The sequence below is a fragment of the Muntiacus reevesi genome, chromosome 1 (genome assembly GCF_963930625.1).
Source record: "Muntiacus reevesi chromosome 1, mMunRee1.1, whole genome shotgun sequence".
NCBI lineage: Eukaryota > Metazoa > Chordata > Mammalia > Artiodactyla > Cervidae > Muntiacus > Muntiacus reevesi.
This window is the reverse complement of record NC_089249.1, coordinates 73,911,881-73,928,692: the sequence shown is the minus strand read 5'-3', so window position 1 is coordinate 73,928,692 and position 16,812 is coordinate 73,911,881. Positions and strand designations below refer to the sequence as shown.

Below are 16,812 nucleotides of genomic sequence, written 5' to 3'. Positions count from 1 at the left end.
CTAGGAGACTGCCAAAGACATATAGTATACATGCATTGGACAGATAACGTCTCCCTCATACTTCTCTGAGACTTGCTTATGTATTGACAAGTTTCTGGGACACTGTAACTTAAGTTTCACAAGAAAAGTATAGCAGCATTAAATGCAAAACATATAGATGAAGATATACAGGAAAAAAATAGATATTACCTAGATATCTAGATATTACTAAAGAAAGCTAAATGGAGATATTACTGGAGAGGAAAGGACTAAAAAATGTAAATAATACATTCAAACTTTTAAGTTATGATTCATATTGAATATGGATCCCATAGTTTCTATTTATACTGCAGGAAAAAAATAAGACAATCCAGCACTGTGTCAGAAAATATAAATTGCTCAAAATCTTTAAAAACTTTCTAAAAAAGTCACAATATTTTAAAGGGACTATCCTACAATTAAATTAATTTTAAAAAATAAATTTACCTAATTATGAAAGAAATTTAAAAATAAATACTTTCTAAATATGCTTTGTGGAATAAGAAATGTGTTGATAAAAAATGGGTATGATTATTTTTCTGGATGTTTTCTCTTTTAAAAACGACCCTCATGTCTGAGGATTGGTAATCTATGAGATGTGTATAACACAAGGAGTTCTACCTGGTGCTCTGTGACAGTCTAGAGGTGTGGGATTGGGTGGGGGGTGGGAAGGAGGTTCAAGACAGAGGGAATATATGTGTACTTACGGCTGATTCACATTGTTGTAAGGCAGAGACCAGCACAACATCGTAAAGCAATTATCCTCCAATTAAAGATTTAAAAAAAAAAAAAAATGAAGCCAATGCCCAAACCAGGACCCATTTCTTACTGTGATCTTCTCCTCCTGGGCAGTAAAAGCTTCCTCAAAGTCATCATGCTTCTGACGAAGGGCTTCTACACTGCCTAAGGAATTTCCGAGGTCCTCATTTTCCAGAAAGGCCTGTAGAAGACAGAAAGATACATCCCAGCTGTGCCTCACCAGTGAGAATCATTCCCTTTGGAATATTTCTGAGAAAAGGAATAAGAAAGGAGGTGAGGGGGATGGAAAGCAAGAAGGGAATTAACACAGGGTAGGAGAGGAGATAGAGGCTAACCTCAAAGAGCAGAACCTCAGCTTCAGACTTCCCTTCCCAACCTTCTCATCCAAATTTATCACCTTCATCTCTGTCTGAACCAACCAATCTAAGCATGATTCTGTGTTCTCAAGTCCTCAAGAGGACCACTCACCTCCACCAGAAAATCTCTGGTTAGCCCTGCCTGACTCATCACATTTTTCTTTCGCGGATCCCGTAACAATTGGATATTCATTTTGCTCACGTTCAGAGAAGTTTAAAAACTCTGTGCTTTGTATTTAAATATTTTTCCTGTGCATTTGTCCATGAGGGAATTTCAAGAGCCTTACAGAGAGGGTCGATCTTTTCTCCTCCTTGTAGCTCACCCTCTAATTCCCAGGTGAACCGAAGTGGTGGGGAGGATGCGGATAGTAGAGAATAAGGAGCAGGAGAAATGGCTTCTGGACACTCGCTGAGCCCCTGTGTTACCTCTTGTCTGCTCATCCAGCTGTCTACTTGCTCACTGTCACGGTAGAAGAGATGCAGGTTCAAGCACTGCTCATACTGCTGCCGACGCTCCGCCCACAGCTTCTGCAGAGCTTTCCAGTTGTTGGTAAGTGCTGTCATCTTTGGAAAGGAAGAGGTAAAAGACCAGGAAGATATTAAATGCATTTATTTTATCCTACTTTCACTGAGCATCTAATAAATGCAAGGCCCTTTGAAGAAAAAAAAATGAATAGAAATTGGGCTTTTCTCTTAAGACTCCTACAACTAAGTAAATCCCTATAGTATAGGGAAAAAATGGGAGAAATTTATACATAATAGAGGTACACACTCACTATGTATAAATAAAGAAGAAAAGATTAATTGATTCAAAGAAACAAGGCGTAGAAGTATAGAAACTATTGTATCAAACCAAGATTTAAAAGGCAGAGAGGTGGGGATCAAGATTGTAGGAAGACATAATACCACAAGTAAGTAATTATTCCAGGTAATCATTAGATTACATGAAGTGCTCCAGAGAAAACTGCAGTGTCTAAAAAAGGTGGACATTTCATGAAATTCAAGTTCACAGGGCACTTAAATGATCAGATTGAGAAGTTTTCATTCTATTTCAAATGCAAATGAGAGCCATCAAGGAAAAGGGGACATTCTCAAACTCATGAAAGCCTTGTTTCTGCCCAAGAATCTGTCCTAGAAACCCCAGCTTATTAAAACTGCTGTGTTAATTCCATCAAAAAGATGGTACAAATTCTCAGAATTCAGGATAACAGGTACATTTCAAGGTTTTAGAGTTCCACTTTTCCTTTGGCAGAAAATTGTTAAAAATAAAAATTCATACTATATTTCTCCCATAAGGTTCTTGATGAGTTGAAATATAGTCATCTCAGTCTTCATCATATAGTGCTGGTGGCTGTGCTTGAAAGCTAATGAGATGCAGAGAACCTGCAAATCTTATTTCAATTATCATCCCATGAGTTCCTATGACTCTGTGACTACAGCAAAATGTCTCAGAGATCAGGAGGTTTAAGTGAGCCCTTGGGATCTAGAAGATTATGATGATGGCAGTGTGTAAAGCTTTCTTGTTGTTTAATGAAGATTTCAGAAACACAGATATAGGAAAATCAGTTTGATTTTAGGTTGTATAGAGGAGAAAAGAAAAGGAACCATTTACCAGGAACCATGCTAGATACCTTAGGGAACCCCAAGATGAATAAGGAGCAGTCCTCAAAGAATTCACAATCTAGAGACTAGCATGAGAAAGTGACACAATAGTGTGTGTATGACAAGGCAAGATGGCATGGAGTTTTCCTGACTCAAATTGTAAAGAATCTGCCTGCACTGTAGGAGACCTGGTTTCAATCTCTGTGTCAGGAAGCTCTCCTGGAGAAGGGAATGGCTACCCACTACAGTATTCTTGCCTGAAGAATTACATGGACAGAGGTGCCTACTCCTCTGCCCTCTACAGAGGGCAGGCTGCTGTCCATGGGGTCACAAAGAGTTAAACATGACTGAGCAACTAATGCTTTCACTTTCATGTGATGAAATTAGTTAGACCAACTAACATCTCAGAGATGAGGAAGCACACGTCAAGTTCTGAGAATTTCAAAAGCCTCACTCTAACTAAAGCAACATATGAAGGAAGCAATGTGAAATCTGGATCTATGTTAAGATATTTATGTCTTCTGTCCTCTTTCCATTCAGAGATTGTCAATTAGTAAGAGATTAAGTGAAGGTTATGTATCAAAATTTCACAAATTCTGTTAAACTGGATTACCTTTTCCCGAACTTCACCAGATGCTTCATGATTGGCATCCAGCAGGGCTTGACCAGTCTCATTAGCAGATTGAAATCGGTCATCATAAGAGTCAATCTCATGCTGTGATCACAAGACAAAACTGTGTTAAAATGAAGCAAGAAAAGTTCTGGCATCATTGTCACCTCCCTCTTCCTCCTCCTGGGGAGGCCCTTCCTCTCTACCTTATGCTGCTGATGCCTGTCTAGTAGGGCTTCCCCACCAGTCACATCTGTGGGCAGCTCATCAGCATTGATCAGAGCAGTCTTTTCCTCCATCCAACCTGAGAGCTCATCATAGTCAGATAAGAACCGCTGGTACCTGGGGAAAAGGTAAAGGAAAAGACAGAAAGGAGGAACTAGATGCAAATGGACATTGAACAAAGAGTCAGAGTTGGGTTGGGCTGAGATGTACAACGTGCTTTTTGCATTAAACCTAGCCCTTCATTCCTCTTATATACTTTCCTATTCCTTTAGCAATGCTGGCTATAAATCCTTCACTCTAGATTGTATATTCCTAGGGTGAATGTGTCTTTGTGTGATGAAGCACTTGGGCATGACATCTCCAACATCACACAGTAACACGCCAGAAATGCTTCAAGTAAAGTACTAAAGTACTATGAGGCCAATAAATAATCACATAACATAAACAACAGGAAGTACCTTATGACAAGGGGCAGCTAGAGTTAGGTTTAGGAGCCCTCATGTATCTTAATTCACTCTTCACCATATCAGTGAGAACAAAAGCCACCAAGAAAATTACCTATTCAAAAAACCAAATCCTCACCATTTCATTTTCAATCATATCAATAAGATAAATACTATTTTCTGGTGATTTAACAACTAACCATAAAAATTAAGTACAGAAATGATGTCCAAGTGTTTTATATATATATATAAGCTGACCTACATTCAGGAAACAATTCTAGATTTATTTTCTATTCTTCAGCTTGGAAATTAACTCCAATTCCTTAGCTAGGGCCAGGATTTTGACATGTTTCTACAATTACTTTTTCAGCTTCATGGGCCACTTCATAGCTTCTTACAACTATACAAACAGAGGAAGACAGAAAGGGTATATAGGTGAAAGGAAATGTCATTCTGAGGATTATATCATCCTGCAAAGGACTTCTGGAAACTTAAAATTTCTTTTGCCTCTACTGAGGAGGGCCGGGTCATTCATTATTTTATTCCTTTTACTCTTTTATTTCTGTTTTAACATTGCACTTTGACCCTGTAGAGGTAGTTAACATAATAGAAAAGAAGGCTTTCTCACCAATAAGAAGCCTGCAGCTTTTCATATCTGCTTGTAGCCAAGTTGCGAATATGTTCCCAACAGGAGACCAGATCCTCTTTCATCTGCTGGATTTCAGCTGCATCTGAAGGATGGGAAAGCTTCAACTTGTCTGCTTTGGCACATAACTCCTTCACCTTTGGTATGAAAAAGAAACCTAGTGTGTGAAGGTGGGTCAAAAATATGGTGCTAGATAGTGACTTTATAGTATATACATGTGTCTAGTGATAATGCTGTACATCTGAAACTTACTATATAATTTTAAAAAGAGGAAAAATGAATCTTAGTGGGAAATCCAAGTATTCTGATCCTCCTGACAAAGTTTTATGGGATGGATGTAACATAATAATTATATGAGTAAGAATGACATTTAGTGCATTTATATGGATATATCTTTATTAATATATTCATGTAACTATATTAACAATGATAATTTACTGACTGCTTTTTGTCTCTTATTGTGCTAAGCATGTCACATTCATTTTCTTGTTTTATCAGTTCAGTTCAGTTCAGACGCTCAGTCGTATCCAATTCTTTGTGACCCCATGAACTGCAGCACTCCAGGCCTCCCTGTCCATCACCAACTCCCAGAGTTTACCCAAGCTCTTGTCCATCGAGTCAGTGATGCCATCCAGCCATCTTATCCTCTGTCATCCCCTTCTCCTCCTGCCCTCAATCCCTCCCAGCATCAGGGTCTTTTCCAATGAGTCAACTCTTCACATGAGGTGGCCAAATTATTGGAGTTTCAGCTTCAGCATCAGTCCTTCCAAAGAACACCCAGGACTGACCTCCTTTAGGATGGACTGGTTGGATCTCCTTGTAGTCCAAGGGACTCTCAAGAGTCTTCTCCAATACCACAGTTCAAAAGCATCAATTCTTTGGTGCTCAGCTTTCTTCACAGTCCAACTCTCACATCCATACATAACCACTGGAAAAACCATAGCCTTGACTAGACAGACCAGTCTCCCTTTAAAAGACTATGAAGCAGAAACTATTCTTGTTCCCCTTGTATGTGAAAACTAGAGGCTAAGTATTTTATCTGCCCAAGGTCATTCAATAAATCAGTATCAGAAGCAATATTTAGATGTATATCTGTCCTTCATTACCCTCTATACTGTTTTCATAAACATTACCATAAGAATCAGAAAGATATTTCTGCTAAGGAAAATTTTGGCCAAGAAAATTTCAGTAATGCCAGGTCACTGTGAGCACAATTCCTGAAGAGCAGGGTTACTAGGGAAAATTCCATGTTACCATTAGTCCTTCCACTATACTGAATTATAATCAGGTGTTGTCTAAGATGAGATTTCATTATCATTACTCATTAAGTCATGGTATTTTATCACTCATAATTAGGGGGAAAAAAAAGACCAAAGGGGAAAAATGAGGAAGAAAAAAAGAACTGGTGAAATATTTTTCAGAAACTGGACCGAAGGATAGAACTATGATTAAAGCATAGCAACTAGAGATCTTCTTGTGGGTTGACTCCACTGTAAAAGCTGAGGAGTAATCAGTTTAAATTATGGTCAAAGTTGTGAGGGGAAGAAGTAAGAATGGAAAGCATTCAACAATATAGGCCTACTCCAAGTTCTTGTGTGACTATGCCTACCGTAGGTACAGGGATCGAGGTCTTTCAGCTTCCAGAAGAAAACCCAAAGGCGGGTTGAGTATAGTGTTTTATCGTCTATGTTTATTATAAAAGGAGAAGAAGAAATTTTCCCCCTTTTCTACTGAGTAAATGACAAAAAGAAACAAGGTTCGTCTCCAACAGGAGAAGGTGTGGTTAGGTAGGAAACCATTCATGAAGCTATCTATTTTGGTTTTGAATTATGAAATATATTACAAAAGGCATAAGTGTATATATTTATATTATATATATATGTGCATTTAAATAAAAATAATTTAAACAAAATACTAGATATCCAAGAATTATATACAAGTTATAAAGTAGAATAAAGAGGCATATTCATGTGGCGCAAAATTTCTCCTTCATTGAAATAGCAAATTTACTATGTTCTAATGGAGACAAGTGGAGAAGGAAATGGCAACCCACTCAGTACTCTTGCCTGGAAAATCCCATGGACAGAGGAGCCTGGTAGTCAACAGTCCATAGGATTGCAAAGAGCTGGACATGACTGAGCGACTTCACTTAACTTATGGAGACAAGATGAACATCAGATGGCTCTTCTGACAAGGATGTTAGCTCTTCCTCCCCCCAGCTTACCTTGTCATTCATGACTGCAAGGTTCCTCTCAAGTGTCTTGTGGCTGTGAAACAGTGCCTCAGAGCTCACAAGGTCTTTGCCATAGTCCTCAGATGTGACCTGATCCTCTTTCTCCTTAATCCATTGGATGGCTTCAGTCACATCCCTGCCAGACATCCCCATGAGCTCCATCAAGGAAGAAGGCAGGCATTCCAGGGCAAACAGCACCCAGCAGGACCAGCCTCACTCACCCTGTCAGAAATTATCCTATCTTCCCACACACTAGCAAAAAATAGCGTAAAGAATTCCTGTTTGGGGGCTTCCCTGGTGATGCATTGGTTAAGAATTCACCTGCCAATGCAGGGGACGTGGATTCAATCCCTGGTCCGGGAAGATCCCACTTGCAAAGAGACAACTAGTGAAGCCCATCCACCTAGAGTCCGTGCTTCACAAGAGAAACCGCCACAATGAGAATCCCACCCACCACACTGAAGAGTAAACCCCGGCTCACCTCAGAGAAAGCCCGCCCACAGCAACCAAGACCCAATACAGCCAAAAATAGAATAAATGCACAGGATTTTTAAGAAGAGTTCCTACTTATGGTTTAATGGTTTCCATTGAGATGTAAGGACCTGGGCATCCTGTCAGCTGAGCCTCCAGATATACTTCTGTGTTAGCTCTTCACAAACGTCCTCCTTCCCAACCTTACTCTCCATTTTCTTTCTGCTTTTGCCCCTGCAGAGCTTCCATCAGTAATTCACTAGTGCTAATTTTATTACTTTAAGCTCCATTTAACACATGCTTGGCTATTGACTGGATCACAATTTTAACTACTCTGTCCCTTGTTGTCTTAAAGGCAAGCACATTGCTTTTCTTTGATTCAGGGTATTGGCCACTCATTTCTAACAGTAGACAGAGGTTAACCCAAATACCCAACCTGGTGCTATTGCAGTTTCCTACAACTCAGTGGCCAGATTCCTACCTTCTGAATCTCTGGAGGTCTGCAGCACTGGACAGCATTTTCTGTCGTTGGAGAGCCAGATCATGGAGACGCTGCCAGGCTGCATTCACTTCGTTCTGCTTTGACTGAATCGAGGGCAGCTCAGGATGCCTTTCCTGTGGGAGTAAGTCAGTGTTAGACTAATGCAGAAAAAATATTTAAATACTTCTTATTTCACACTGGTCCATACTTTGTCAGAAGCGAAGGATAACCATTTAGCCAGATACTGCACTTCACCTTAGCCCTGGTCCCTTTTACTTGATCCATATCATCAAAATCTAGAAAACCAAACCACCAGATATTGCATCTTCTGCCCACAGCTCAAGACTAGTCTACTAACACAGGTTGCCCAACCTCATTATTTTCAGAACTCCATCATGTTGATGGCTGCTAGCTTCCCTCAAGATCCTGGAAACCAAGGAAGAGAAAATTCCTTTTGCGAAATCTGACTTAATTTTTCAAAACTCTAATACTGTGAATTTTGGCTCTTTTGGGGCCCTGACACCTTTGAGAATATAGTTGGAGCTATTTCCCTCTTCCCAGAACTAGACAGATATGCAGATAAATTTAATTTTGCAGGAAAGTTCATACAGTTTTGCACACTATCTGAAGCAATGAGATTTATATTTATCAGATAAAGCTAGCGGCATCAGCCCATTTTGATACTTGGCAATTTTGAGTAGTTTCCATATACCAGGTCTCCCTATCCCCCCATCCCTGTTTATTCCTATTTCTATTTCTATTTTGCAGTCTCTTCAGACAGAATTTTCTTCTTCCTTCTTTATAAGTAGAAATAATATTTTATAAGCCCCAGTACTTGGGCCTCAAGAGGTTTTTCAGCTTCTGTTCTTACCTTCTTGGAACACATTAAAAAGTATGATCTACTGAAAGATGAGAGAGCATATGGAGAAATCCTTGCCAAATCCTTAGACATGGGAGGAAGGTTGTTTTAGATCCTGTATACCAACTGAGTCACTGCGTAACCACAATTACTTAAGAATATCAGGTGAAATCAGGAGAATGGCCCAGCTGAGCAGCTGAATCAGTGAATCTGACTCACCTAACCAAGAAAAAATAATGTGTTTTCTGTTTTAAGTTTTGTAGTGGTTTGGTAGATAGTAACAGATAACTAAAAAAAAAAAAAAAAAAAATTCTGCACAATAAGAAAAATACAGTCATGTTAGAGGGAGAAATTTAGAGACTGTTAGAAATGAGGCCTGGAAAAAATTGAGAAATAGTTTATTTTCCCTACTCTGGTAACCGTTAATCCTGAAATCTTGATCCTATCTACACATAAATGTCATTCCCATTATATGGCTGAAGTGATAATAAAACTTTAAATGGAAAAGCATGATAGCCAACTATTGCAGTTTCTGTTCAATTCCTTCACATAAAATCAGACTGACTTCCCGGTTCTTACATGTGTTAAGGGTATTTAGTTGCATGCTGAGTATTTGTATGCTCAGAAATTAAAAATTTATTTCAGAACTTTCTTAAGTAAATGAAGGTAAATCTGCCTCTTTTTCCTTCCCCCTCAAAGCACAGAAAATTTTATCTAATGATATCATATATATTACGAGAAGCAACCATTATTTTATATTCCTTGCCACTTTGGTGCTTCATAAACATGAGAAATCAATGCACTGCACAGTGCAAGAGTAACCTCATTGTAGACTGAATTTCTTTACACAAACTCATGTACACTCACTCACTCACACCTCTATTTCTGAAGACTGGCAAGGGATAAGTTCAGAAATGAGAGAAAGCTGCTCTGGGCATGTTACTCCAGGGACAGGCGTACCTCCGTGTTCTCACAATGTCCTACATAGCTTTCTTGTTCCTTCTACAAATGGCCAGGCAATCTTCTTGAAGATCAGAACCCTTTCCCTGGATTGTCCCTGTCATTCCCCACCTCACCTCTGCACACTCATTGGCATATCGGTTCACTTCATTCACTCTCTCCTTTCGAACTGCCAGATCTGCTTGGAACTCTTCAAACTTCTTGTGGAGAACCTCTGTGCGCTCCCAGTCCTCACCCAGCTCCACTGATGTCACCAGAGCCTCCTGTAGACGCAGAAAGGTCTATTAGGTCACCCGCAAATATTTAGAGATTCCCGCAGATCAAATGCCCAACACCTTGCTTACATTTACATTCCCAGGATAACTCAGAAGGAGATAGCGGTGGAACCTGGGAGAACTCCTTCAAGAAAGAGTCAGAGCAAGGGTATATTTCCTGACGTGGCACCGCGACTCAGGAGACAGTGGTCTTTGGGGTAACTCTTTGGGAAGACCAAGGACATTGTCAGAAAATGCCCCTGGAAGAACATTTTTGTGGTTTGGAACATGAAAAGTAAATTCATTCTGGTTTTGCTCAATTCAACATACTGAGTATTTACAAAAGTATTGTGCTGAATGCTTGCCTGTGTAAATTTTCATTCCTAACCATAGGTTTATTCTTCAAGTAATAGAAGATAACCTCTCTAGTTATAGGTACTAAGAGACAATTCTCTCAGTTGGAACCAGAGTAGGATTGAAAACCTGAAAGGAGTGAAGGTTCATGGAAGGTAGAAGAGGGGCAATCCTAGATGATCTTTCAGTACACATTTTTTTGTATGTCTTGTCTTCTTCATATTCAGATTCATACATTTAGATTTATCCTCCTATAATGTTGCTTACTTCCAGAATACCTCTAAATCTTTGCTAGCATTCCTCTCTCTTCCAAGGAACTAAGACCAGGAACAAATACCCTGACTTCTTTACAAAAAGTGAAAGTGAAAGTCGCTCAGTTGCATAACATGTCGCTTTTCATGACCCCATGGACTGTAGCCTGCCAGGCTTCTCTGTCCATGGAATTCGCCAGACAAGAATACTGGAGTGGGTAGCCATCCCCTTCTCCAGAGGATCTTCCCAACCCAGGGACAGAGCCCTGGTCTCCCACATTGCAGGTGGATTTTTGCCATTTGAGCCACCAGGAAAGTCCGCATTAAATTGCTATGGGATGTCTGGGCCAGAGGGATGGAAAGTCCTATATACAGGCTGTTTGCTCCCATACCTTATCTCCAATCCACTCCAAGATGTCATCACACTTCTGGAAGTACTGTTGGAGTTTCAGAGCCCCCAGCAGCAGGGCACCCTTCTCCCGGGTCACCTCCAGCAGCAGGTCCCACAGGCGGTTCAGTTCATTCAGAAGGCCCTTTGGGAGAAGTAAAACCACTCAGGCACATTACCTGCTGTGGAGCAGCAGGTATAGACTCAGAAACCTGTGCAGAGAAGGATCTGGATAAAAATCCCTCATCCCATTAACTTTGGCATTAATTGCTTGAAAATAGTAAAAGAGGATAGGGCATGTATGGGAATAGCCGTTAAATCATATGATCTTCCATAAAGAAAAAGAAATAATAACATTTGGAGATTTTAGAAGATGAAATGATTACAAATGATAAGACAGGATGGAATAAAAATCCATTTAAAAAAGGCACTCATTTGAATTGGACCTTGAGGAATAGATAGAATTTTGATAGGCAGAAGATACAGAGAGGGTGTTCACTGCATTGTCAGAATGGATTAAGAGCTACAAGTTTTTCTGACTTACAAAGGAAATAGGGTCACCAAAGCAATAGCAGAACTTGAGACTATATAGTTGAGGGCTCTAATGCTAGATTAGCTTAGAAGACTGGGTTTTACATATATTGCAAAATTGAAGGTATCATTTATGTTATGTCTTCAAGAATTTTGTATTTTTCAACTACTTCATGGCTCTAAGGTAACATGTAGCATATAGATCACATTTATCTATGGATCCTGCCATGCTACAGGGTCACTATAATCTCAGTAATTCTGATAGATGTGAAGATGTTTCAGACATTTCTCAACTACTTTAATTAATGCCAGGGACTGGTTTTTGTGCAATTTGACCAAATCATTTTTATTTAATAACAGGTAAATTTTGAGTTATTCTTGTTACAGAATCTTCTTTCTAATAAGGTTTATTCTTGCTAAAGTCTGCATCGTCTGACCATGTTTTGTTGACAGTAAAAGGAACTAGAATTTGTATGCTAAATATGGAAAAACAGCCCCAGCTTACAAATATATAACACACATTTCTTTTGACAATTTTAGAAACAGTTAAACAGTAAAAGAATTTCACTTAATACAGAAAGAACCTGAACTGACTCTATCAACACAAACACTTTAGGAAGATATATGAATTAACTCAGAAAAAATCTGATAAATTAATAATGGATTCCATGGTGGTGGTGCTCTTCGATCTCAAGGGTTCAAGTATTTGAAGAACTACAATAGTAGTTATAGCATGTGAGTTCTGAAGAGAAAGAGGAATCATAGACAAAGGGAGAAAGATTTCAGAGAAGATTCAAAGACAAAGCATCCCTTGTTTAGACAGTTTAAACACCAAGGACTCCAAGCTTAGAAGAGTTAGTCCGAAAGGACATTTGGGAAAGCCAATTCATCTGGGTTGAAGTGGGTGTGATCTTGAGCCAGCCCATCCTGTGATGGCATAAGGAGGAAGGTGACTCTATTCAATGAGAGCTTTGTGCCATGGCTCTTGTCCCCACTCCTAGGAACACTAGCACATCCCATCAATTTTTCCTTCCACAATTCAAGTAAAATATAAGAGGCAGAACCATGGTTCCAAGTCAGTTATATCAAGGTTTACACCTGTTGTAATCAATGAAAACTCTGATAACATAATCAGCAATTAGGAGCATCTCTCACAGAGCCCAACCATATATTTACCTTGGTGTCTTCATGGGCAAAATGCCCCTCAGGAAATCGGAGTTCCCTGGTTTTTTCCAGATCAGGAAGGACCCATAATTTTGCTTGCACCTCTGCTTCAAAGGATTCATGCTTCTGATATTTCCCCTGAAGATTAGAAATCAGAGTTTATGACTTATTGGAGCCTGGTCTCCTGGACCATAAAAGAGTTCTTTTATTCCTCTTCTTTCTTGCAGGCAGAACTACCTGATTCCCAACATAGATTAAATGATAGCCTATGACCATAGCTAGAGGAGTCCTATCCTAGAAGAAGTGGTTGTGGCAGAATCATTGCATAGAGGTTTTCAAAGATCCCAGACCCAATGTCCAGGACCACAGAAGAAGGTTTTTTCAGTCCTTACTGCTTTTGGGAAATTTTCAATAAATATTACGTTAAAGTCTTAATTGCCTTCTGTGGAAATTAAATAATGTAACACAGAATTTGTCCTTTTAAGAAAAAAGGAACGAAATCCTACTGAAAGTAGTGAACAATGAGGAAAATGATCATGACAACAGTGGCTTTTATTTTAATTGGGAAGTTTTTGCATGCCAGATTATACTCTTGCTGTCATATATAGGTTGATCCGTTTAGTAGGTATCACTTTGTTCTTGTTCTAGGTGCTTCCTTTCTGATTTCCTTTGTGCATTTTAGGCATACAAGCCTCTCTTCTGCTCCTGACTATGCCTTATTCCGTAATACAAGTAGTAGGGGGAGCATCCACCAAACCTCTCTATCTGAGACCTCTCATTTGGACTTAATAAGAGTCATGAACAACCAGCTGGGAAAAACTCTGGTTAAATCATATCTTTCTGAGGAGAGCAAAGAGAAGTTGGTTCAGAAGTACTGGTGTCACTTTACTTCAATTCCATCCTTAATGTCACAAATATTGAAATTCCATAGTGCATCATAAATTCTTTGCATTCTCAGTGTTTTGCCCATGCTTTAAGTTCAAAGCAATGCTGCATTTATAAAGTATTATCTAGAATCAGTTCCCTGTGTAAATAAGACATTGAGGCTTAAGGAGTTGAAGACATGGACTATTTAGAGACAGAATTACAGTTTCCGAAGTCTAATCTTTCTATTACAGCATCCTTCTAGAGTTTACCAGATGCACACCTACATTATAAAAATGTTTCCCTCCCTAGAGATTTTAGAGTCTACTCCAGTGACGTCAGTGAAACTGAAGAACCTGTATGTTCGTTGGGTCTTCATAGCTTTTATCACTTGCAATCTTCATTTTCTCCGTGATCCATTTCGCATGGTCATCTGCATCTCGTATGAAAACCTGGTAGTGATAGGAATCTTCAAGTTTCTGACCCCTCTCAGCAACCCGTTCCTTGAACCTCTGGTACCGAGTCAACACCTTCTGACGCCTCTCCTGGATCTCTTCTGCTGTTTCCAGCTCCTTTGACCCATCACTCTCCATAGCCTGCAAGTTAAAAAGCTTCTACTTACTGCTGGTTTTCAAGTCTCTAGTATACTGGGTTTTTTTCTCTCTCTTTCTAATATTCTCTCTTTTTAAATGTCTCAAGGCATTTACTCATGTTGGATTTATGTTCAGATATCTTTATATCCATAAAATTATCTTTTTAGAAAGGTTGTAATACATTTATATAATTTTGACCATATACAGCTACAACTTAGGCTAATAATTCTTGGTCATTCATAATACTTTTCCAACTTTTCACATAAATATCTGCCTATATTAATAAACTTAATTAATGATAAAGTTCTATAACATGCATTGTTAGACTAATTGAAAATAACTTTAAATTAGCAAAATCACATTTTCAGATGCATAAAAAGAAATATGATTTTACTGCTTTCAAAAGCTTAAAAGGTGTTAACATATACTGATCATGACAAACCTAATTTAGTGAATAAATATAAATGGCTTGCAATTAATTTTGACAAATTATATACCCCAAAGTCCAAAAAAAAGTATGTAAAAGTATAACTAATATACTATTTACTTTTTTATTTTCTTTATTCATAAACATTACAAATCAAACATTTAGCACATTTACAATCTAATTCCCACAAATTTAAAATATTAGCATCTTGGTAATTGACTTTTGCAATATAAAACATTGTATTATCAAATAAAATCACGTATTATTTTCCAATAATAGTGGGATCCAATTTATTTGTGACAACATCCAGCAAAATCTCCATAGGATACATCTTTATTTATCTGGATATAAGCACAGTTTTCCTTAGTTTACCTCTGTGAAAACATTCAATATAAGACTTAGACTTTAGTCTCCTTCTATACATAATTGTTATTCTGTGGATGGCCTTTACTAGTTCGGTTACAGAAATAAATCCTTTTATGGAGACTCAAACATTTATTGTGTGTTATTTTGCTCCAAGTTATTAGGTTGTTTTCTGTGTAAACAGGTCATTGCTGGATTTTGTGCTGTATAGTCACAAGCTCAAGGTCAGTTTAAAGTGATACATTCATAAAAAAGAGAATTAAAACTAATCTTCTTTACTTCTTAAGAATCAAGAAATAATTCTTGCTGATCCTGTCAAAGATAGCACAGAAAGTTCAAAGGAGACAGCTTTCCTAATTATATTGGTCACAAATTATCCAATAAAGATGTACTCACGGTTTCCTTTGGAAAGTGTTATGCTTTTCCTAAAGGTCAAGAACCCACCAAAATAAAATTTATCCAAAAGAGCAAGAGAGAAAGAAAGAGAAACAATTCACATGTAATCGTTTAGTCTAATTTAGATAGAGATGAGAGAAACGTTACACATGTGGCAAGACAAAGAAAAAAAAAATAGCCTGTTGCTTGGGCCAGAATCCCGCCAACTACAATCTACCCTATCTTCGGGAGACAGATTGGCCTGAAGCAGCTGCTAACTTTCACAGATGCTGGATGATTCAGCGCTTTGAGGGGACTGCGGCTCTCAAAGGTCTTCAACAGGACTTTATAAAAAAAAAAAAAAAAGTGAAAGCAAATTTCTTAGATGAAAACTTAGAGAAAAAAAACTATTATAGATGTAACATAGGGCAATGTTAAGATTATGTTTTGTTTCTTCAATTAGCTTTAAATTTTGCTTCTGAGAATTATAAATCAGGAAGGAATTCTAGGTTGCCCATTCTTCATACTCTGTACAGAATTACAAGAACTCAAGGCATACAGAGGTTCTTGTTCCAACCTGTCTCTCAGAAATACAAATCACCAACTCCATTAAAACTCAACTGCAGATCTTTAACAGTCTTTAAGCAACAAGACATCCTAATTCTTGCTGTACAGACTTTGCTAAAATAGGGAGAAAATTTTATTCCTGGTCTCACAGGTTGTTTCTTTTATTTAAATGATTAAAGGTAAAGCTAAATCAGATTTTTAAAAACCCAAAGGAAGTAAGATATAAGCTTGCTTATTTGCATTTTGTGAAACGAAAATTAGGATACCCCATCACTTTGTCAACAAAGGTCTGTATAATCAAAGCTATGCTTGTTTGTTTGCTTGATTTTCCAATAGCCATGTACAGATGTGAGAGTTGGACCATAACAAAGGCTGAGTGTTGAAAAATTGATGTTTTCAAACTGTGGTCCTGGAGAAGACTTCTGAGAGTCCCTTGGGCTCCGAGGAGATCAAACCAGTCAATGCAGAGGAAATCAACACTGAATATTCATTGGAAGGACTGATTCTGAAGCTAAAGCTCCAATACTCTGGCCGCCTGATGTGAAGAGCTGACTCATTGGAAAAGACCTTGGTGCTGGGAAAGACTGAGGGTAAGAGGAGAAGGGGTCAACAGAGGATGAGATGGTTGGATGGCATCATTGACTCAATGGACATGAGTTTGAGCAAGCTCTGGGACATGGTGAAGGACAGGGAGGCCTGGTGTGTTGCAGTATATGGGATCTCAAAGAGTCAGACATGGCTGAGTGACTGAACAGCATTTGACAAATTAATGAAGCCATAAAATATCTAAAAATGGAACAAAATTATAAATTTTGGGATAAAGTCATACTATTTATTGTATGTATTATTTTTAATGAAGAGAAAAGAAAGCAGAAATCCTCCAAACACATTGTTCTTTTATACAAATTTTAAGAAATGAAATAAACATATCAAAAAAAAAAAAAAAAGATCAGGGTGGCTTCAGATCCTCATAAAAAACAGTGGGTCTATCCATGTCAAACATCATTTCCCTGTAGAT

General features: G+C 38.3%; 1 protein-coding gene across 1 annotated transcript in view; it reads right to left on the bottom strand.

The window, feature by feature from the left end:
• Nucleotides 1-14,062, bottom strand: part of SPTA1 (spectrin alpha, erythrocytic 1) — a 66,157-nt gene extending 52,095 nt beyond the window's left edge. Inside the window, exons 1-11 of the mRNA XM_065925774.1 lie at nt 13,826-14,062; nt 12,618-12,743; nt 10,915-11,055; nt 9,780-9,926; nt 7,845-7,978; nt 6,884-7,028; nt 4,642-4,796; nt 3,552-3,687; nt 3,349-3,450; nt 1,560-1,697; nt 848-958 (exon numbers count right to left, since the gene is read on the bottom strand). Of these exons, the coding sequence (XP_065781846.1) occupies nt 848-958; nt 1,560-1,697; nt 3,349-3,450; nt 3,552-3,687; nt 4,642-4,796; nt 6,884-7,028; nt 7,845-7,978; nt 9,780-9,926; nt 10,915-11,055; nt 12,618-12,743; nt 13,826-14,062 (1,572 nt within the window). The remainder of the gene's footprint in view (nt 1-847; nt 959-1,559; nt 1,698-3,348; nt 3,451-3,551; nt 3,688-4,641; nt 4,797-6,883; nt 7,029-7,844; nt 7,979-9,779; nt 9,927-10,914; nt 11,056-12,617; nt 12,744-13,825) is intronic.
• Nucleotides 14,063-16,812: the final 2,750 nt, after the last annotated feature.